The 24,318-nt window shown below is 41.2% G+C and overlaps 1 protein-coding gene across 1 annotated transcript in view; it reads left to right on the top strand.

The window, feature by feature from the left end:
* The first annotated feature begins 1,892 nt into the window (after nucleotides 1-1,892).
* Nucleotides 1,893-24,318, top strand: part of AK5 (adenylate kinase 5) — a 220,708-nt gene continuing 198,282 nt past the window's right edge. Inside the window, exons 1-5 of the mRNA XM_036256345.1 lie at nucleotides 1,893-2,268; nucleotides 6,319-6,505; nucleotides 12,476-12,643; nucleotides 15,122-15,291; nucleotides 15,386-15,499. Coding sequence (XP_036112238.1) covers nucleotides 2,209-2,268; nucleotides 6,319-6,505; nucleotides 12,476-12,643; nucleotides 15,122-15,291; nucleotides 15,386-15,499 — 699 coding nt within the window. The 5' untranslated portion in view covers nucleotides 1,893-2,208. The remainder of the gene's footprint in view (nucleotides 2,269-6,318; nucleotides 6,506-12,475; nucleotides 12,644-15,121; nucleotides 15,292-15,385; nucleotides 15,500-24,318) is intronic.

The following is a 24,318-nucleotide window of genomic DNA, read 5'->3' as shown; positions in this document are numbered from 1 at the left end:
CATCATGCAGCCCTGCCCTACCAGGCCATCCACTCCCTTTGCAAAAGTAATTATGAATGTCTTGCCTCCTTCATCTAGAACACACCAATAAGTGCTGATTGTCAGTACAGAAAGCTACCTGAAAACCTGCTATATCTCCAGTTACTACGTTTTTCGGGTCATCTAGAATATTTAGTGCCATGTAGTCTTTCTTATCTACTCTCTTCATACAAGCAAGTTGCAATCCTTGCTCAACTACATTAATGTGCATTTAGAATCACATATTCGTTTCGGAAACATTCCTCCCCAGAAGGGAGAATGTGAGCTGAGCTCCGCCAGATTCTTTTTTGTGAAGGATGACCTTACCAGGTCCTGCAGAAAGTGGCCTCTTCAGTCTTAGGTGCTTCACGTCAGCTGTGCCTATTCACAAAGTAAGCCGCATGTCATGGACGCTGGTACTTTTCAAGCACGGTTGCGTAGGGAAGAGACAATGCTTTCACTATGACCATAAATAAAGAAATGGAAGCGGGCCTGTAAGTGGTATGGCATGTTCTGAGGGCAGAGACCAATTTCCCTGGAACTGGAACACCTGGCTCATTTAAGACTACCATGTGACACATGATTTCACAGGTGCTCAGAAACAAACTTCATTTACTTTACAAAACTCAATTAATCCTTGACTTTCCTCCCTTGGGTAAAACAAAACCACAGCTATAGTGAAGGCTTGAGAAACAGATGTTTGTGTGAGGAGATATAGAACCTAGAAAAGATCTGCAAAGATGCACTTGGAATGGACATTTAGACACTGATATTTCGGAAACAGTTGCAGTATTGCTTCTCTCTCTGGCCAGACCCCAGACATCAGTTCCTGTCAAAGTCTCCCTTTCTCTCACACATCCGCCCCCAGTCAGGCCTTGCACACAGTTAAAGATCATATTCTCAGGGTGGCACGGACCATCTTTCAAACAGTCAATGAAAAGATATCTTGATGGAGGAAATGAGTCATCTTGGGAGGTAGGAAGAAAACGGCTGCACCATTATCATGGTCTGCAAATAAGATCCTTTACTCACATTGCTACCTTAATGCACCCACCCATACTCATCGCCGAGTGCTCCGATGGCCTACTGAACGCACACTCCTCAGATCTAATTAACGATGCTACCCATCCCACCCACTAGTCACGTTTCCATTTCAGCAGTCCCCAACTTCCACCACCACCCACTTCTCTCTTCTACCTTCCCATTCCTCTCTATGGAGATCATTTACTGGTTGGCTACTTACTAATCCTTCGTTAATGACGATTTCAGGCTACTCTCAGGCCTTATACTGACATCTGGGAGGATTTGTGACACTGACAGAGAAAAAAAAAATTCGAAACCAACTAGGAAAACTTTCCTGAAGGATAGAAATACCCAAATCCAAAACTAATCCTAACGAGATGAATTCCGCAACTCAAATCCCTTTCCTCCTTACCCCCAACATTCTATTATGAAAGACTGTAATCTTAGTCATAAATAATAAATTCGGTGACAATTAGGTCTCTTCCTGGGAGTTCCTTAGGGACGCATGAGTAACTGTGCGGTGTGTGAGTGGAGAGGAAGGTCCAGAGAAGTGAAAAGGTCGCAGGTTCCCAGACCCCCGGACCCTGTTCCTTTGGCCACCGGGTCCCAGGTTGCTGCGTTCCCCGGGAGACACGGGGGGTGTGACTGCGAGCACCGCCTTCTGCCCCCCCTCCCCTCAGGTGGCGCGGGTGCCCACCCCCGCACTCTGTGCCCGCCCACGCCCGCCCACGCCCGCCCCCTGCGCCCGCCAGCTCAGCTGGAGTGACCGCAGAGACGGACTGGGCTCCGGAAGGGCAGGGTGCCACGCGCTGAGCCGGAGAGGCGGGCGGGCGGGCGGCTGCCTGGCGTCCGCCGCGCTGTCCTCCCTCCTCCACTCCCTCCGCCCCTCCCCTGGCAGCCGCGCTGCTTGGGAACCCGGGAAGCCGCCGCTCCTCGCCCGCAGCCCGGGTGCGGGCGCCAGAATCGACAGGGGTGGCGGGAGCGCGGAGACCACAAGCCCCAGGGGAAGACGGAGGGGGCCCTGGCCTGGGAAGGCAAATCCGAGCGTGTGTTTGCGCGTGAGAGCGGGGGCGGCACGGTGCTCAGCGCGGACCCCGTCGGCTGCAGCCCAGGTCGCCGCATCCCGGGAGCCTCCCTGCCTGCGCCCAAGGCACACGCGGCACAGCCATGAACACCAACGATGCCAAGGAGTATCTGGCCCGGAGGGAAATCCCTCTGCTTTTCGAGGTAGGGGGCTGTGACTGGCAGAGGGGCGGAGGATGGGGAGCATCGGGGCAGTGCATCTCGGGGGTTTGGGGTGAGGAAGCCGCGCCCCGTCCCACCTTGCCGACGCGGGGCGTGGAAGTAAAGGGACTAACCGAAGCTCGCCCTCCAGCTAGCCCGGCGGTAGCCGCCTTTCCTGGGTGTTGCAGGGGTCCCTGTCCATTAGCTGGGCTCAGAAGCCCCCATTTCCCAGATCAAGTTTAGCCCTCCAGCCGGTTCTGGAAGCAGGCTGCAACCCTCGAAAGTGGATGCCCGGGGTGGGCGAGGGCCAGGCCAGGTGGGTGCGCTGACACCCTGGGGTGGGGGGTCTGGAGTCCTAACCCCTCCGCGCGCCGAGGATCGGGGTCCCCGCGGTGAAGGGGAAATATGGACGAAAGCAGCCCTAGCCGGGGACTGCTTGGAGGAGAGGGATGAAGATGCAGAACCAAATCCAAACCCACCAAGTGCATCGCTACCTCCAGGGTGGCAGGCAGCCAGCGCTGCTCTGCGCTTTCGGTGAATGAACTCCCGAGCACGTTTTTCCGTCACCTTGGAAGGGAGGATTCTCTTTGTCGCTTCTCCGGTCCGGTCGCGGCTTTCGCCAGCCCTCTCCAACCCACCTAGAGAATGCGGGTCTGAGAGGGGTCGGCGAGGCGGGCGTGTCTCCTGTTGCTCTGTCTTCGGACCGCATCGCAGCAGCATCTGCATCTGGGGCACTTGGAGAATGTGGAAGGAGAGGCTTGAGGAACTAAAAGAACCATGGTTAGTTCTAAACCACAGTCTCCGTCATGGATCGTTTGGCTTCCTTTTCCTTCTCTCCATATTTGAATTTTAACATATTTGCTTAGGTTAAAAAAAAAGAGAGAGAGAGAGAGTGGAACCGAGCCAAGCTTCATAGAGCGAGCCGTGACAGGGGAAATCCATTCAAGGCAAACCTTGGCCCCCTCCCCCATTTCTTTAAGATGATGTCTGAAAACTGGTATAGTCAACTAAAGGTCATGAGCTGTCCTTTTTTCTGTGTGGAGGGATTTCTTCTGTCATAAGGAATTTTAAAACAACACTTGGGGTGAGAATTTTGTCCTTATTTTTCCAAATTATCTTTCAAATGGGCCGCCATAATTACAGATCTTCATTTTTTGTTCACTTCTGCAAGCCACCGTTTTTGGGTCCACCTGAAGCCAAGATATTCAAGTAAACCACATACTTAGCACAAGCCTGGTATGTGAAGCCCAGAATCTAGCAGTGTGTTACTCGTGCTTGAAAATAATCAGGAGGTATTGTGTAAGGACAGGTCTTGGGGGTATGTAGGCTTCCTGTGAAGAGTTTTTCTTTTTTTTCTTTTTTTTTAATTTTCCAAAAGAAATATGGAGATGAAGAGTTGAAGGTTTTTGTCATAAATGCTACTAGTGTGACCAATTTCATTCCTACACTTCTGAAGGAATAACTAGCAATATCTGCGGAAGAGTCACCTGATTGTAAAGTGCAACTTAATAGTACATCTTTTTCTTATAAATAAATTTGGGTACTGTTTTTCCTCCTTGGTGGAAGGTAACCGCAGAGAATTTTGATAGTTTAATCTTAAAAATGTACACTGTGTATACAAATAACCAATGGCAGGGGTTTTTGGTGGTGCTGAGGTGCTGTGCTTTTCTTTCCTTGTCTTTTCTGCATATGGATGGGACATTTAAAAATAGTGCACGCCCAGAAAAGGAAGTAAACTTGCTTAGGAGAAATCCTGTAATGACATGTACTTGAATGCAGCCTGGACGATGGGAGCTGGGAGAAGACTGCTGGAGACCTCCAAGGGCCTTCCAGTATAAAGAATCTGTGCTGTGCACAGCAGGGAGAGAAGTAAAACCTGGCGCTTCTCCATGTGACCAGTGTAGACGGCAAAGCCAAGTGCTTTAAGTATCCAAAATGGATTTTCTGTCTCAGAAGCACAATATAGGTGTATAGAATTTCTAGGTAACAAAGTTTGACAGTTGGGTATCTATCAAGCAGTTAACTCAGAGACTGAGTAATAATGTTTGCTGATTATCTTAGATCTGTGATGGTGGCTGACTACTAAAAGAAAGGATTCAAATTATCCATGAATGGGTGGAGCTCATCCCCCCCACCTTCTAAAATCAATACCCTTCTGGGAATCAGTCTTGTTTTAAAAGGCTGGAAATGTATAATTTCCAGTAACAAATAATAAATAAATAAATAACCAAATCTTGAATGATTCCGATGGATTATGCATGGGGAACAGATAATCTGGGGCATTTTCTTTTTATCCCATATCATGTTTTTGAAAGATGCAGAGATAGGACTACATGGGTTTTTTAATCAGAAGCATTGAGTTAGAATCCTGGGCCTATGAGTTTCTAGATGATCAACCTTGATCAACTCACTAACCTCTCTGAGCCATGATTTCCTAATCTATAAAATGAAGATAATAATGTTGCATAGAACTAAGAGTGCATTAAGTAGCTAATGTGTGCAAAGACACAGAGTAGGCACTGTCACAGTTAACTATATTAACACAGTAGAACGTGAGAAGTTAAATGCAGTATGTGTGTGTGTGTAGCACAGATTTTGACACACAAACTGGATGTGAAGACCCAACTTAGTTTTTCCCCCTCCATCTACAATTGTACTTTTTTGATTGAGCATTCTAGCCACACTGTTTAGGATTTCAGAGAACAAATATACCTAGTAATAATTGCCTACCATTTTGAGCAAATTACATAAGAATAATTAACAAATAAAACACTATTTAGGAAAGATGTCAGCCTTTCAATAGGTGTGTGTTTTATGCATTAATAATGTACATTGGTGCTAATAATCCCTAATGCTTTTTCCATGAAATACCCTAAAGGAAAATATTTTGCACACCAGTCCAGTTCCTAGGAGTCAGCATTTCCAAATGTATAGCATTTTTAGAAACTAGTACATGTGACACATCAGACACCAAGAACAGAAAAGGCAATACTCGCCATGCTTTTCCCCCTCTCTGTAACCTTAGTGGATATTATAGTGACTTATTATATCAAATAACATTTTTTTGGAGTCTCAGATTTCATGTTTCGAGTGAAATGTTATTCCTACTTAGAAAACTGTTCAATGTACACCTACCATGTGCCAGGAAGTGTCAGGGGCTGGAGATTGAAAAATAAATAAGACCCACACTGTGTTGTTGAAAGGTTTATAGTTTATATGAGGAGACTGACACATAACTGATAATTTCAGTGAAAATTACAGGTAAGTTGTTTTCTGAGTACCATGGGAACACAGAAGAAGAGTTCCACAAGCCAGCCTGAGGGCTCAGAAGACATTTCCTCATAATGATAATAGTATTAACTAAAACTACCAACAATGTTTATTGAGCACTTACTATGTGCCAAGGCACTTAACATGCATTTTACAAATATTAAACTTTTAGTCCTTAAAAAAAAAAACCCTCAGGTAGGTATCATTACACCTATTTTACACAGGAAGAAACTGGGGCTTGGAGACTTTCAGGATGGGTAGTAATGAGATCAATAATGACTGGCATGGGATTGGATGCTCAAGAAAGCAACTTAGCCAGTTACCACTGCAGCACACCTCATAGTAAATTACTGCTTCAGTGAACAAAATGGTATTTTCACAGGTCTGAAGAGTTCATACACATTCCTAAAATGGTTAACTTACTTCCCAGGGTGTCGTCATACTGTTAGAAATGGGCTCAGTGCCCCATGCCCTCGTCAAGTGAGGCAAATGTGGGTAACTGCTTTCTAAACCTTAAAGCAGCACATACTGCACTTTACCTCACTTTGATAGAATGATTCTATTTTAAACTATAGAGTTGCCTGAATTGTTTAAAAAGCAGAAAATGCTGAGCTGAAAACAGATCAGTCAAGAATTTAAGGGTTTATCTTAATCAGATCATAATTTCAACTCTTAATTCTATATTAAAAGACAAATGCAAAGAATAAAAACAACCCAGAATGTAGAGATAGGGCATACACTATTTTAACAAACGTGGTTTTAAAACATGTTGTTGCTTTTCAGAGCCTTTTGAATGGACTGATGTGTTCTAAGCCTGAAGACCCAGTAGAGTACTTGGAAAGTTGTTTACAGAAAGTAAAGGAACTGGGCGGCTGTGACAAGGTGAAATGGGATACATTTGTCAGCCAGGAAAAGAAGACCTTACCTCCGCTCAATGGAGGACAGTCACGGAGATCCTTTCTAAGAACTGGTAATGTATATGCAGAATAATAGACAGTTTATAGTTACAGCAGTTCCCATTAAAACACGCCATATAGGCTATAAGCAATGATTTAATGTATTAGGTTCCAAACTCCTGGAAAGATATTTGGCTCTGAAATGTGATTCATCTCTCTCGGCTACTAATTCTAATCACCTCTATGATGAGGCAAACAAAATTGCATACAATTGTCCAGCCCTTAATTATAAATGAAGTTTTATATTACTAACTTCATTATTTTGTGAAATGAATTGCATTAGCCCACTATGAATTGTTCTTAAGATTGCAAAGAAGACTTTTCCAGATAAATGAGTAGATGACAGACAAAACTGATAAGTTATTACTAGCTGGGAAGAGATTTGATTTATAATATGTTTCCAAATTCAGAGTTCACATTAATTCATCTGCATAAATGCATATAAAGTTTATACTAGTTAATTCAACAGGACTTATTAAGCAGCTACTGAATGCAATACATTAGATTAGGCATTTGGGTGCTATAAAAGTAGACATGGACATGTTTACCCATTTTAGGAATAGTGTGAAATTAAGAACTAGAGTTTGCTGGAGGAGATCTGTGGTATTCTGATAGCTTTCTGAAATATGTGCTTATCAAAATTAATGGTTCAGCATCAACCAACCAGCCTTCTAGGCTCTGGAATGAAACTGAGACATGCAAAATGGAATCAGTTCCAATCAGGGGAAACTAAATTAATTCTTTCCCAGTAGCCAAGATCGTTATATTTTCTGAATTTAAGCCATTCTCAAAAATTGTACCAATGAAAAGTTTCAGCTATACAGACAGACTTTGAGGTGGACATCATTCTATTTGCAATAAAACAAGGAAAATAAATCTTAATTTGTCTTACTTAGACATGCTCCACTTGGATTTTAGCTGAATGCAGTGTGGGAGAAAGTCAAATGTGTTAATTTTGAAGAAACTCAAGCAGAGAGGGAAAGCAGAAACACTGGCTCAGAAACACCTTCAGAGAGGAGAAGAATCCTTCCCTGTCCATGTAGGGGGCATGGGATTGGGTGCTCAAGAAAGCAATTTAGCCAGTTACCACTGCAGCACACCCCATAGTAAATTACTGCTTCGGTGAACAAAATGGTATTTTCACAGGTCTGAAGAGTTCGTACACATTCCTAAAATGGTTAACTTACTTCCCAGGGTGTCGTCATACTGTTAGAAATGGGCTCAGTGCCCCATGCCCTCGTCAAGTGAGGCAAATGTGGGTAACTGCTTTCTAAACCTTAAAGCACCACCCTGGCCGGTTTGGCTCAGTGGTTAGAGCATTGGCCTGCAGACCAGAGAGACCCAGGTTTGGTTCCCGCTAAGGGCATGTACCTCGGTTGCAGTTTGTCCCCGGCCTGGTTGGGGTCGTGTGGGTGGCAACCACTCAATGTGTCTCTCTCACATCGATGTTTCTCCTTCTCTCTCTTCTTCCCTCTCTCCCTTTTTCTCTCCTCCCTCTCTCCCTCCCACTCTATCTGAAGATAAATGCAAAAATGTCCTCGGGCGAGGATAAAAAAAAAAAAGTAAATAAAATAAAATAAACTTTAAAGCACCAACAAACCTGAGGTATTACTGGATTTAGTCGAAGAAATTTTTACATTTTTAAATTTAAATCTAAGAGGATATGACATTCCTTCAATTGAAAAGCTGCTGTCAGACTGAGTATATAAAGAGACAATTTTGCAACACAGTGAAATCTGTCTCTATTTTGTACTGTTTCTTGGCTAGATTATATGTAGAAGCCAGGCAAGCCAGTGTGTAATGAAGAATGGTGGGGACTGTGGTCAAATTAGAGGGCAGAACTGGAGAGAGAACAGTCATCTAAAGGCAAGAACAAATTTTGGAAAAATGTTAAGCTAAACAAAACACATCTATTGGTCTCTATTGGGCTCACAGATGATCAGTTTGTAACTCCTGATCTGGTAGAAGAAGCTAAACCAGGAATGGAAAATGTAGGTGTAACTTTCATTAGAATTAAAATTGCTTGTCAAGTCCTGGCTTGCTTGACTCAGTGATCAGAGCATCAGCCTGCATACCAAAGGTTGCAGGTTTGATTCCGGGTCAAAGGCACATACCTGGGTTGCAGGTTCAATCCCCAGTTGGGGTGCATGTAGAAGGCAACCAATTGATGTGTCTCTCTCACATCGATGTTTCTCTCTCTGTCTCTCCCTTCCTCCCTCCCCCACCCCTTCCACTCTCTCTAAAAGTCAATAGAAAAAATATCCTTAGGTGAGGATTAACCAAAAAAAAAAAAAAAATTGCTTGTCAATTTTAGTCTCCATATCTGTTAATACTTCACCAGAATTCCCACTCAGAGTTATTTTAATTAATCATCAAATAGAACCTTTCCACGTACTATAGTGACAAGAATGTTGTAGCACACTGTTCTTTTTCTGGAAGGTATGCTAAAAAACAGACAACGATTTCTTCTATAATAATGAAATTTTATTTAATGGAATGCTTTACGCATTTGTGCTTCATAGGTTTTAGCTATAATTTTTAGAATAGAATTTTATAGAATTTCAACAAAATTGCTAACTTCACAGTAACTTAAAGCATAATGATTATTTCTAGGAACAAAAAGTTATTCATGCATTCTTGGTAAAATATTGACATAGCTATGCTAATATATAATTATCATGAAAAATTATTCTATGGCATAAAACATTTTAATCACTTAAGCAAATGACTTTCCTAAGTTAAAATATGATAAAAAGCAAGGATGAATTATTGGCTCACAGTTCTTTAAAGCATTTTACTATAAATGTGAGATGAGCATTTGTTTTTTCCCGCTATATGTACACAATTGAACAAATAATTGCTTGTGAATAAGAGCTCTAGTCCCATAGTTCCAGATGTACATAGAGCTTCTCTTCTGGACTATTGTACTGTCATCTTGTACACATCTTATCCAAAACCAAACATGCAAATGTAGCATATTTGCTTCAAAACCAACACTCCCTTTTCCTTTTCTTATTTCCATAAAGCTAGCCAATGAGTCAGTTGAGCAATAAAATAAGCACTTATTGAGTTCTATGTGTCAGACACTCTTTTAGGAATGAACATGTAGTCACCAAAAAAGAACACACATGGCACCTACCCTCATGGAGCTTACAGTCTAGCATTGAAGTCAGGCATTAAACATAAATTCGATGCACAATGGGTGGTGTAGTAAATGCCATATGCTATGGAGCTAACCATATTAACAGAGGATGGATCCAGTCCAGGTTGGAGTTCAGGATAGACTTCCTGGAAGAAGTGACGTGCTGCTACTCAGAGACAGTAAGACGAGTAAGAGTCAGCTAGAGAAGGGTGCATGAGATTGAAGTATACCAGGGAGCAGAGAGAATAGAAATTCCTGACACAGAGAAGAGGCTATGATACAGACAGGAATGAGAGAAGCTCAATATTACTGGAACAGAGAGGAAAGGACAAAAAGATAATATATGAAATGCAATGTGTTCCTTATTCTTTTAAACTTGAAGCCTGGCAGTTGTTTTTGAACTGTTGCCTCCTTTCATTTTTTTTTTTTTTTTTTGTCCCAATTCTAACCACATCCCTCAAATGCAGCCATTCATTTCCAATTCCCCTACTATTCCTCTAACCTAATCCCTCACTTCTCATCTGTGGATTAACAGCCTCTTAGCTGCTACTATTTCTGCTCCTAGTCTCTCCCTACGCAAATTCATTCTAACCATCACCAGGTTAATTTTTCTCAAATTTTTTTTATATTTTATCATGTCACTATTCTAACCCCCTCAAAAAAAACAAAACAAAAAAAACCTCCACTGAGTTTCTACCAGATTAACCCTAAACACCTTTACTCTGGTATCCAAAGCCTTCCACATCGTAGCCACAGTCTACCTACCCATCCTCTGGCTTTTCTCCATGAGAAACCATCTATTTCAACAAAGCTGTTCTCTTTGGTATTAATTCAACAAATATTTATTGGACACTGACTGTGCCAAGTACAGTTTTATATCCTAGGGATACAGAGCGTCGGATAGGTAAGGTCCCTGGTGTCCTGGAACTTAACATTCTAACAGGAGAAGATAAACAATGAATGAAGAGACCTCTCAGATATGAGGTGGTAGGTGCTGTTTAGAGCACTATTAGAGTGATGTCCTTGAAATTAACTGGGTGGCTACCCTAGATTAACAAGTCAGTAAAATTCTCTTTAGAGGAGGTGACATTTAAGCTGGGATGTGAATGACAAGAATCAGTCAGCCACGGGACCAACAGAGGAAGAACATTTTAGGCAATGCATTATGGAAACAGGCAGACCCACAAAACTCTGATGTAGTCAGGTAAATGGTGGTGACTTGGGGAAGAGTTGTGGTAGTGGAGATAGATTGGAGCTAAAGTCTATGGGAATAAATATGAAGAGTGAGGGACGAAAGAATTCAAGGATAATGCCTAGTTTTGCCCAGTGTTGGGTCAAGTAAGTACATTTCAAGGCAGAACAGGATACTGTTGTCAGTGCCTTCCCTGATGTAGCCCTTCCCAGAATTTTTTAAAGAATATCCACTGTCATCTGCAGATCATTCTATTCCTTTTGTGGAACTAAAATGAGTCCAGTGGTACAGTAGTCAATGACCTTACTTATTGTTTGAACAAAGAATAGCGGTTTTTACCTGATCATCACCCTGGAAGTAGATGCGACCATTATGCCTTACTGAAATCTAGTGGTCACCTCATGGAAGGCCAGGTGTCTTTGTGCAGGTGTCTCTTGGGTAGTTAGGGCTTCTCTGTGCCTCCTGGAATACTGACACATGGGGTGAAGAGGGAAGGAGCCATGAGTTCATTATATATTGACAGCTGGTTAAGACCATCTGCCTGATTTGGGCTTGCCAGCTCTGTCCTCTGGTCCTTTTGAATATTTCATTTGTATTTCTGACTCTGAGTCTGTGTGTTTTGTTTCCACCTACTAAGATATACTTTCTACATTTCACCACCTGCAATTGTCTTTCAAAATTCAGATTGTGCCTCTTTTACAAGTTCATTCCCACCACTCAACACACATAGATCTACCCATTCATTGAACTCCTGCCTTTGTAGACGTAACCTTAAATCTTCACAGTTACATTTATAAATCAAGGAGATTAAAGGTAACCAATACTGGGAGAGTAAAATTCAATGATTTTGAAAGATACTCTAAATGTAGAAATTGTTTGCTACCCTTTTACCTGTCTTGTAACAATACCCTAAGTTTTTGTGCATTTATACCACCAAGCCATTTCACTGGACTACACTTGAGTGCCTGGATCATCATGAATGTGTAGCTGTATTTTTTACATAAATGAAATACATTATGTATAAGCATTGACTCCATGGGCAGCTACATATGGTTGTGAAAGTTCTGACGATTGTGCACTACACAGTTCTAGGGGGTACCGTTTGTAGAGATCAGGGTGTATATAAATGACCAAGCAAGACTGGGCAACACTTAGAAGGTTCCTTCAGGGCAGGGGTTGGCAAATCATGATCCATGGGTCAATTCTGGCTCACTGCCTGTGTTTATAAATAAAGTTTTATTGGAACACAAATACATTTGGTTATACAGGGTGGGGTAAAAGTAAGTTTGCAGTTGTGAGTACACAACACACAGTGTATTCTTGTACTATTATTTATTAATTATGTATTCCTTTCCATACAAATTACTGTAAACCTACTTTTGCCCCACCCTGTGTTATTGTCTATGACTGCATTCCTGCTACTGTGGCCAAGTTGAGCCTGAGACTGTATGTCCCTCAAAGCCCAAATTATTGACTGTTTGACCCTTTAAGAAAAAAATTTACTGACTACTTATGAGATGGGGTCTTTTTCAAGTGGAAAAAAAGAACAAACTCATTAGGTTTTAAATTTTTTCTAATTGAGTAAGTGCAAAAAAAAAGTTTTGTTATAGTATTTTTTTTCCTTTTCAAAGTTATCTTACTCTTTTGCAGTAATGCCTGAAAATTCGAACTTTCCCTATCGGCGGTATGACCGGCTCCCTCCAATCCATCAGTTCTCCATAGAAAGTGACACGGACCTCTCTGAGACGGCAGAGTTAATTGAGGAATATGAGGTTTTTGATCCTGCCAGACCTCGACCAAAAATCATTCTTGTCATAGGTATGAGGACAGAAAGCAAAATTCTCATACTGCTGCTAACTTTGTTTATATGTTTTATTTCAAAAAATTATGTCAATTACATATCACATTTGCAAATACTTAGTTGGATACAAAATGGCAAACAATAGAAACAAAAGCTCAAGAGACTGTAGATGGAAATATTTTTAGCATAGTTTTCAGTAAAACCGAAATTGCTATAATTATATAATCTAATGCTATTATACTTTTACAGAATCCATTACAGTGTCACAGAAATTCTCTATAATGAATTGAAAATAAGCACTAATCCCTTCAAAAATTTTTTGTCATGTTGTTTCATGTTTAATTTTTAACATAGATAACTGAATTTATTAGAAGTTTTCTAAACATGATATATTTTTCCCTTTAACTCAACAAATTGAATATTTATTCACTATTAACTTTAGAAAGAATAATAATAATAATAATAATATGTTGATAGAGTCAAATAGATGAATCTTCCTTATGGCAAACTGGCAACTACAATAAAATGTAAGTTTCGATGTTATTAGACAAGCACATCCAAAAGAGTAGTGTTTTACACAGCACAGATGTCAGAGAATTAATCCAAATAGTAATGATAATAGTTCATTTTTAAAATTGCCACTATGAATCTTACATAGAATATGGAAATATCAGTCTGATGCCATTTCATGAGGAGGAGCTATTAAAAATGTTTTGAGTATTTTTTTTCTAGAATGCATTTTTTACCACTCTTGCAAATTCTAACTTCTTCAAAATCTATAAAAATTACAAAGAGACCTGTCAATATGAAACATACATAGTCATTGTCTTATTTTCCTGTTTAATTCAGCTTTCACAGGGATTACCAAAAGCAAAATTGTGAAATGCCCAAAGCTAATTTAGCCAGCAACTGTTAACAGAGGGCAAAATGTATACAGCCTTCATGCAAAGAAGAACTCCTATAAGATATAATGATGATGGTAACTAGGGAAAAAGCATGCAAATAACACACCAAGCTATAACAAAAATTTTAGTTCACCAGACTAGGGGTGACATTTATGTATCTCTAAGTACAGCGAAAATGAAATTGCAAATATATTGAACCCTGAATTGTTTAAAATATTATCATAGGAAGAAAATATAGAAACTGACTTTCCAAAAGTCAAATTATTCTTAAAGTGTATGGTAGTTACTCTTATGTCATAAATTTCTACCTATTCTTAAAAATGGAATTTTTGTGTGTGTTCTTAAAATTTTGAGGTCCTTAACTATAAGACAAAGAAATTCTTTATTAAAAGAGTTACAGGAGAAGAATAATTGGAAATTATTTCACCATTTTATAATTAAATATGCTTTCAAATTTGTTTTTCTTGTTACTTTTAATAAAATATTGGTGATTATTAGCAGCATGAACAAAGGAGGCTTAAGTGACCAGGAAAAAAAGTGAAATACCAAGTTGCTCTTGTGTAAAACAGCACATAGATGAATGTTTTGTGATTGTGAGTTGTGTATAAAAATGATTAAAATATTTCAGCAAACTAAGATCTTTGGAGAAGATATAGATGTTCAAATCGCTTTCATGGTTCCTATTTTACTCAATAAAATCAACTTGCTTTCCAAGGGTGTGATTTTTATAGCATTTCATTAGTTACTGATACTGACTTTAAAGCTATTTTGTCTATAGTCAATAAGTTATGCTTAGGAATTTGTTTAGAAATAAAAATTCACTAAAATAATTTAGTATGATCTGTAAGTAAAATTTGAGCCATATATTTATAATTATTTTAGTACTTATGCTTTAAAAAATAAATAGCAACTACCAATGATTAGTATTATGTTATATTGCAAAATGTTGATTATTTCACACTAATGGATCACAAAATTATCCTGAGTTCTGAAAATTGTCCTGCCTTAAGGATCTATTTCATTCACTCTGCATATTTACTCCATAAAACTTCTTTTGAACTTAAAGGAGATAAGGCAAGGACATGCATGAATAGAAAAAGTTCAAAAAAAGATTTAAATAAGTCATGTCAACATTGATGTGCCTTTAGCTAAAAAATAATCGTTATATTTCACCATATTGCACATTAAGTCTTTGCTGACATGAAACACAAGCCTGTTATTTCAGCCATTGTTCTTTGCATGCATAGACCATTCTTTGTTTATGAGGAATAAACTATGAGGGCTTACACAGAAAAATAGTGCGGGTTCCTTTCAACTGCATTGTTCAAAAACATTTTAAATTAGTTATTTACTCAAATAGGTAGAGAAAAAATAGCCTCTTTCACTTAATGCAGTTGATCATGACAATTCTACCCTTTCCTTGGCTAATCTACGCATGCTCTGCACTCAGGAATGGCCTTGAGATGCCAAGGTGGGACAGTCACCTGCCCTGGACTGCTGGTCTGCTGCATCTCAAGGCGAGGGTAGTCCTACAAAAGGGAATTTCTTACTGTATCAGAAGGTCACAGTTTTGCCTGGTTTCAATCATAGGTGGCCCGGGAAGTGGAAAGGGTACTCAGAGTTTGAAAATCGCAGAACGTTATGGATTCCAATACATTTCGGTGGGAGAATTATTAAGAAAGAAGATCCATAGTACCAGCAGCAACAGGAAATGGAGTCTTATTGCCAAAATAATTACAACTGGAGAATTGGCCCCACAGGTACTACTGTATAATTTGCTTTCTTTATATGTAATTCTGTAGTTTTTATACCAGTTGTGCGTACACTAAGTTTGTGATTTTTTCTTTATAAAAGGAAACAACAATTACAGAGATAAAACAGAGATTGATGCAAATACCTGATGAAGAGGGCATTGTCATTGATGGATTTCCAAGGGACGTTGCCCAGGCTCTGTCTTTTGAGGACCAAGTAAGAATGCCTTTTATATTTCAAATGATCTACTTTTTACTTAAAACTTTGAGATAAAAAAAAAAATCATTTCTTGGAAGACTTGCTATTATTTGGAATGAGTTCTGGTCTGAAAATGGGCAAGTGCACCAGTATGAGGTGGCAGAAGGTCATTTCCTTGGCACACAAGCTTAAAAAGTGAAGACAGTCTCTGCCAAAAAAGAAAAAACAAAAACAAAAACCAATAATAGAATTAATTATCTGTATTAAAAAATGCTCATCTCTGTAACCTTTAGTTCAAAGTCTTTCCCTAAGGTTTTATTTTTAATCTTTAACAATGAAAAACAAGCTTTGTTCAGTACTGCCCAGGGATATAAAACATCACCTGTGTTTGCATTGTTATCCATTACGAAAGCCCTCTTCCTTGGGATATGAAATGCTGAACTACACACCTATGACAAAGGAGGGTTGCCAAATTCGAGTAGATGGTGTCTGCTCTGCACCCAACACACCTATTTAAAGGGAAACAAATCAATGAAAACATTTTGTATATCTATTTAATATTTGAAAAGCTAGTGTAACTTATGTTTTATTAAAAAAATTTAATCACGAAAATAATATATAGTTATAAAAATGTTAAGTCCTTGTATAAAAAATGAAAGCTCATTAATACCCTCCTTTTAGTCCACTGACCCTCCTCTCCTGATAAAAAACACTATTAAGCTTGTTATATGTATATTTCAGGCCTTTTTCTGTATGTTACTTACACACTCATACATGTGCATGTGCATATATTCACATACAAGTGTATTTCACAGCTATTTCCAGACTGTCCGGCAAAAAGTCTTTCGAAGCATAGTCCCATTAGCGTTGAATGAGAGAATCTGTTTCTCCCAGATATAATTCGCGTTCTTTTCGACCAGGTAAAATTCATATTTTAAAATGTTGCCAACATAATACATAAGAAATGGTATTTCATTTTCCAAATATACATTTCTTGAGTTATTACTTAGGTTAAGTATATTTTCAGATACTGAGTGACCATTCATATTTTTTCTTGTGTGAATACCTGCTTTCCTTTGCACATATTTCTACAGACTTGTTATCTTTTTTTAACTTCTTTTAAAAAGTGTTTAACATATTACAAATACTGTATCAGAGAGGATGAAGTCAACTAAGATGTGATTTATGTCTTAAATGAAGGAAGTCCGGAGTTAGGCCGTTTAAGGCCAGATGATAGCTTCACAGAGCCTGTCTTTGAACCTTCCCTGTGTTGAGAACCTGTTGGGCTGCCGTCTTTCTCCCTCCTCAGGATTCCTCCTCCCACAGTCCAGAACCTCTGTGCTCATCAGTTTAAGGGCTTGGGTCTAATTGCTCTGGCCTTGAAGAGAGAAAAACTAGGAAAATCAATTCTTTTTGTTGCTATTGTTGCCATGTGGCATGCCTGTTGAAAATGCTGGGGCAGCCCTGACCGGTTTGGCTCAGCGGTTGGAGCGTTGGCCTGTGGAACAGATAGTCCCAGGTTCAGTTCCTGCTAGGAGCGCGTACCAAAAAAAAAAAAGAAAGAAAGAAAGAAAAGAAAATGCTGCGGCAGCCAATCCATGTGATTCTTGGCTATTGGTGGAAGCGTGATAGCCAGGCTGCAGGCGTTCCCTCCCAAACCTGGTCCCCACCTGTGTGTTGAATGAGATGCACTTGGCGAGCACAGGCATAGGAAGCTACTTGATTCTGTCTGTTGCCTCTCCAACATGCTATTTCATGTCTCTCCTCCCCGGGATAATAAATAAGGGAGATCCCATAGCTTTTCTGGTCACTTTAAAAACATTAACAGATAGTCTCATTTTCAGGGATTAAAAAGCCCAGTCCACAGTTAAATCTCAATAAATCTGGGGACATTTTTAATTAAGAAAAAAGCCCAGTTCAATCTAAATCAAGACTTCAATTTCTCATTCAGTTTAACATATCTCTGCTATCCACCGATCGGGCCTGGTTCAGGCTCAGAAACCTGGAGTGACGTCTCAGATCCTGAAATTCTTCCTCATGTGGCTTATAATTAGGCAGGCAGGAAAAAGTGGTCAGAAAATACGTAACTCTCCAGGAACTCTGATACCTGATCAAGCTCCCCCTTCTCTTATACAGCCTGGACACAGGTGATGGGCCAGGAGTCACAAGATACCTGTTAACAGGTTTGAGGATACCTGTTAGCAGGGTTTTTAGGATCTTCTGGTATCTCTCTGTGGAATGTGCAGTCACTTACAGGTGCTATTCTCAACCACACTCTGTCTGGAAAAGACCAGTTAGAGGTTCTTGGCCACGTACCAGAGGTCAATGCCTGAATTGCTGACTGCAGGAGTTCAGGGGGTGCAGAGACAAAGCTGAGGGGCTTATGTAAAGCAAAGTGTTCGGGTCCTGCCTGACTGCTCCACACCCTGTGTATCGTTAAGCTCCTGGGGTATCTTTTCTTCTGGTACCGTTTCTGACACCAAATGTGTGGGACGTCTCAGACCAGTTCTCCAGTCCTCCAGCACCAACTAGGTGTCCAACAACTGAGTTCAACTCTGACACTATCCGAAGTCAGCACGGACCCCACAGGTTAAGGGCTCAGTCCTACAAGATGGCCTCCACTTCATTCGCAAGTCCCAGGGGCCACCTGTACCTCTGCCCAACCTGCTATACATTCAGGGGTTCCCACAGCACCGTCCTCAGGTTTAATGATTTGCTAGAACAACTCATGGAACTCAGGAGAACACTTATATTTACCAGCTTATTATAAAGGGTGCAAGTCAGGAACAGTCCAGTGGAAGAGTTGTGAAGGGCAAGGTATGAGATTAGGGGTTGGGGGGTGGCACTCCCATGCCCTCTCTGGGCACACTGCCCTCCAGCGCTTTAATGTGCTCACCAACCCAAAAGCTCCCAAATTCCATTACTGAAGAGTTTTTATAACTCAGTCTCCAACCCCAGTCCCCTCCTGGAGGTCTGAGAGAGGGGCTGAAAGTCCTCCCTTCTCATCTCATGTTTGGTCTTTCTAGCATCAGCCCCATTCTGCTGTCAACTAGGGGCCCCACCCAAGTCACCTCATGAGCATGGACGCAGATGTGGTCAGAAGGTGTTCATTATGAACAACAAAACGCACCCCTATCAGGAAATTCCAAGGGTTTTAGAAGGCCTGTGCCAGGAATCAGGGACAAAGACTGAAGACCGTTTTTATTATACACAACTCCTCAAGGTTTTTTTGTTTGTTTTTAACCAGATTTTATTTAGTGTACATATGGGCACATACGTTCACATGCAGAAATTTTCCCCAAGACTTCCTCCAGGGTATAAGAGGGGGATTTCTGATTCCAGCCATATACTGGTGATGGTGAGACCAGTGTAGCACAAAGACCTAACAAGTGGCATACAAGACAAAGAAGCAGGGAATAGCATTGGTGTGAACAGTCCAGATTGGCTGGGCAGCTTTTCTCCTTGAAGTCATTTCAGGATCACAGTTTGTTCCAAGTTGTTCTGCCGCCCTCTAGGACACTGTCACCATCCGTATGGTCGAAGCAGGGTTGCCATCACCGTGGGTTCCAGCTGGCATGTCTCAGGAGAAGAGAGTGTGAAGGTCTGAAGTCCCAGACCTGGCTACTTCTGCTCACACGGTGTTGCTGAGAATTCCGTCACGTGGTAATTGCGAGGCAGGCTGGGAAATCTAGTCCAGCTGGGAAGCCAGATGCCTGGCTACAGTTTCATTACTAAGGAAGGACAGAAGAACTAGCTAGTAGCTTCTACCACAGTTTGCCCCTCCAGCCATCCAAATGTCTGCATCCTTCCTTGTTCCCACACATACAATGTACTACTCACTCCCAAGGAAAACAACCAGAGTCCCATCCTTTAGTTCAAATTCAAGAAGCTCTACTTGATGTAGTTTTCTCTGTTGGGTCCTGGTTTAACTTCTCATACTCAGCCACCATAGAAACTCAGCATCACCTTGTCTCTCCCCTGCCATCAATAAACAGCGGAAGAACAAGACCAGGAGAAGGAAAATAAAGGCTCCTATTTGGAAAAGGGAAGGTTTACAGCTATGAATACAGGAAACACACAGTTTATTCTTGTATCATTCTTTATCAGTTACTGTATTATTTTCCATACGAACAACTGTCAACTGACTTTTGCCCCACCCCTGTGTATAGTAGTCACTGAACCATAGCAAACAAATTCGGTGAGGCGGGGATTGCAAAGGGTTCGCGTCCTGGCAGTGGAGTGAGTTCCCAGGCAAGTCCACTGGCAGCTCCTGCTTCATGGAGTAACTTGTTGTCTATTCTCTTCTGAGGCCCCAGCCCTTCAGGGAAGTCTTTCCTGCTGTCTGTCGTCCTGCATAGCCACGTCAAAGTGGCGTGTTGGTGACTACATCTCCTTGGGAGTTATTTTAAGTTTGAAAAATTTTGGTTCCTTCAGTAAAACCATTTCCTCAAAAATATGGTAGGCTTCTTCTCTTTTTGTTTCCAGTTAGTTTCGCTGCCTGGAATGACACCCAAAGTTCTTTCCTGGATACAGCTTAAACTACTTCATTTCTTTGTTTCCTCATTTTGATGCCATATAGAACATGAGGCCATAGAGAACAACAGGCTTGGGTAGCAGGCGTCCAGAGCCTGCGCTTTTCCTCGGGGTGGGTTCCTTTCTTTTAGAAGTGGAAAGGGGTGGTTAGTAGGAGTCCCTTGAGCGATAATAGCCTTGTTGTCTTCTGTTTGGAGGTATACACACAGTTTGCTGTTCAATCTTTCTTTTCTCTTTATCTGCTTGCAAATCAGTCAGTATTCTCTTGGGTTTACCTACTGTGATATGTTGCCAAATGCAACAGAGCACAGTCAACACATACCAACATTCTAGCTCTTTCTAGCCATTTTTTTTCTCTGGCTTTGGGCTCCGTCGGAACATCATCTGCCTTCCAAGCTCTCATGAGGAATAGTTGTACCAAACATTTTGCAGTGACATAACAAGGGTCATTAACTTTCTGTCCTAAAGTATCTGTGCTCTTACTGCCCAAGCAGACCAATGACATGTTTCAGCTTTAGCTATAGCAGTGCCCCACTCTACGACTGCTGTCTCTATTATTCACAGTGATGCAGTGACATAACACAGAAACTTATTTCTCTTGCATTGAGCGGCCCCGCTGTGGGGGAGAGCAGGGCAGCCCCAGCCCTCACATTCGTCCAGAGGCACTTTCCATGCCATTGTTTCTCCCCAGGGCAATTGTTCTCAAATGTATTGGTCATTGACCTGTTTATGCTTTTAAAAATTATTAAAGATCTCCAAACGCTTTTATTTATGTGGGCTCTATCTATTTATATTTACCGTATAAGAAATTGAAACACAAATTGAAAAATATTTAATGTCACCTCAAAATAACACATTTTTATGAACAGCAACCATATTTTCCAAAACAAAAAAAAATTAGTGATAAGAGAGGCACTGCTTTACATTTTTGCAAACCGCTTTCATTTCTGGATTAATAGAAGAGAGCTGGATTTGTACGTCTGCTTTTGCATTCCAGCTGCCGTGATACCACGTTTCATGTAAGCATGAAAAACTCCAGTGTACATTTTTGAGAGAAGGACAGTGGGAAAGACACATAATGTCTGAGTGTTAATATGAAAATAGTTCTGTCCTGAAAGGGTCGCAGAATCCCCAGAGGTCTCCAGAGCACACTGTGAGGGCCACTGCCAGGGGGCAGGGCTGACATCTGTGTGATGCCATGGCCATGGCCAGGTTCCAGTTGGTTGGAAGGAGAAAAGAATGCAGAAGGTATGTTACCAATCTAGGATCATCCAGGCCCCCACAGTGGGAACTGGGTTCCCCACAAGGACTCTCTGTCCTTCTAAGGGTTCTCCATTTGCTGTGAGCAGCACAAGCTGTAATTCAATGGCTTGAGAATGGAGAAGCAGTTGTCAAACTCACAGATCAATCTCTGATTCTAGATAAATCTGGGGGGGGGGGACTATTAGGGAAGCAAAAGAATGAGGGGGAGGCATATGCTTTAGTTTTCAGGGAATGGGTCTGTATGTTCCCAAACTGGGCTACCACCCCTTTTCTTCCCTTATGTAAGCTCAGTGGGATCTGTCCTGGTGCCAGGGAGTGTTGGTTAGCATGCTACTGTATTATAAACAGGGTATAATGAGGTTCAGGGTCTCCTGGGGGTCAAATTTAGCGCCATCTTGGTTCAGGCTGGCTCTGATCAGTTTTTGTTATTCTAGCCCTCTTTCCTCTTTCGTGTTTTTCCTGTGACAAATGGTAAGAAACAAGTGCACACGGTTTCAACAGCCTGCAGCCATGGTGACAGGTACGGGCTGAATTTCTTAAATCCCAGACCCCAGGCCTCACACATCACTTCTCACAGCCCACTGATGAGGTCACACGACAACGTCCTAACTGCGCAGGAGGCTGGGAAATACGGTCCCTGGCCAGGCATGGCCCTGGCTACAGAGCTGTTACTAAGGAAGAAGGGAAAACGGGTTTTAAGAGACAACTAGCAGCTTCCACCACTAGTGACAGGCTGTGCGTGCATAGCTCCATCTTCCCTCCCACCCTCACCGCCCAGTGCGAGAGAGGAGCTCTCCCGGCGAGCTCGCAGGCCTGCATTTCCCGGGAGGGCTGGACGTTCCTTATCACCAGTGTGGCTCCTGTTCTCCTCTTGGCGTTTTATGCTGGTTTCCTCCTGTCTGGATTTGTTTGACCTTCGGCCTGCTTGTTGAAATGAGGTGACAGATTAGTGAGGGAAAGCGAGCAGGACAGGCAGGAGTGGGAAGGCAGAGACCTCTTCCCCATCCACTGAGCATACCGCAGTGCTGCAGAGCCAGGACTTCACTCAGCGGCGCGAGTCCACAGGCTGTCGGCGCTCGTATGCCATGGGACAGGCGTGGGGAGAGAAACTAGATTTCTGTACTGAGGATCTACTAACAAAACAGTAAAAGAGCTAAAACCAATAAGAACTCTTGGGTGTTATTATTGAAAATGGAGGAGAGATGCCTACTCCAAGACTATATTTAAACATATATATATAGTATTTCACTATCTGTAAGTATAGATTTAGTAACTATATTTAAATATTTTAATTTTTTTTTTTTTTTAATCCTCACCCGAGGATATTTTTCCATTTTTTGTACAGATAGAATGGGAGGGAGAGAGAGAGAGAAACATCGACGTGAAGGGACACATCGAGTGGCTGCCACCCGCACAACCAACCAGGGCCGGGGACAAACTGCAACCGAAGTACATGCCCTTAGCGGGAACCGAACCCGGGTCTCTCCGGACCGCAGGCCGACGCTCTAACCGCTGAGCCAAACTGGCCAGGGCTAAATATTTTAATATTTAAAAAAATAATTTAAATTTAAAAACTATCCATATTTAAATATATATTATAGCCTAGCCAATGTCGCTCAGTGGTTGAGCATCGACTCGTGCACCAAGAGGTCACCGGTTCAGTTCCTGGTCAGAGCACATGCCCAGGTTGTGGGCCTGATCCCCAGTGGATGGCATGCAGGAGGTGGCCAATCAATGTTCTCTCTCATTGATGTTTCTAGCTCTCTCTCCCTCTTCCTCTCTCTGTAAAATCAATAAAGAAAAAATATTTTAAAAGAAATGTGTGTGTGTGTGTGTGTGTGTGTGTGTATGTATAATTTCAACTACCTAGCCCCAGCTTATTTTCTAATTTTATGTATCTACATATACATTCTATATGCTGGACCACTTCCTATTTCTTACAGTGACCTGCTCCAGCTATTTTCTCAGTGCTATTTATATCATCCCATAACTTGCTTGTTTCACTGTGCATTCTGTTTTTGAGTTGTTTCTGTGTTTATACTTATAAACCTAGTTCATTCTTATAACTGTTTCATAATGTTACATTCTATAAATATGTTTTATTAGTAGACTTTCTGGCTGCTTTAAAATTTCTGCTATTATCGCCCTGGCCGGTTTGGTTCAGCGGTTGGAGCGTCGGCCTGCGGTCCTGAGAGACCCGGGTTCGGTTCCCGCTAAGGGCGCGTGCCTCGGTTGCAGTTTGTCCCTGGCCCTGGTCGGTTGTGCGGGTGGCAGCCACTCGATGTGTTCCTTTCACATCGATGTTTCTCTCTCTGTTCCTCTCTCTCCCTCCCACTCTACCTGAACAAAAAATGTGAAAAATGTCCTCGGGTGAGGATAAAAATAAATAAATAAATAAATAAAATACAATTTCTGCTATTATCAACAGCACTGGGACCAATATTCTTATACACATCTCTCTTTGTGTATGTCAAAAAGATCTCTCAGCAATATTTCCAGAAATGGACTTTCTAGGATAGAGGGAAGGTATGTATGTGTGTGTATGTGTGTGTGGTATAGTTTTAAATATGTATTTTAGATTTTGTTAATATGGTATTAAAAAAGTGTTCTTATAAATTTATAATTACATTTTCCCTATTTCAAATCTTTTTATTTTAGGCTATTGATGGATTAAAAATGTTTTTTTTATTGCTGTTTTAATTTGAACTCTCATAAACTGAACTGAAACATTTTTTTAACTTAATTAATTTATTTATTTTTGTTACAGATGTTTTCCTTTTTCCCCCACTGATTCCCCCCTTCCTCTCCCTCCCCGCCCTGTCCCCTGCTTTGTTGTCCATGTCCATTGTTCATGCATACATGCATATAAGTTCTGTGGTTTATCTCTCCCCCACCACCCCCTCTTCTGGGGATTTGAACTGAAACATTTTAAAAATTAGTTTAATGGCATTTGAATCTCTTTTTTTGAGAACTGCCAAATCATAAACTCAGCCCCAATTTTTTTCTTGTGGATTTTTCACATTTTCATTATTGATTTGAAT

This window comes from Molossus molossus, unplaced genomic scaffold (genome assembly GCF_014108415.1).
Source record: "Molossus molossus isolate mMolMol1 unplaced genomic scaffold, mMolMol1.p scaffold_m16_p_12, whole genome shotgun sequence".
NCBI lineage: Eukaryota > Metazoa > Chordata > Mammalia > Chiroptera > Molossidae > Molossus > Molossus molossus.
Note: the sequence above shows the minus strand (reverse complement) of the source record. Positions and strands in the feature narration are given on the sequence as shown.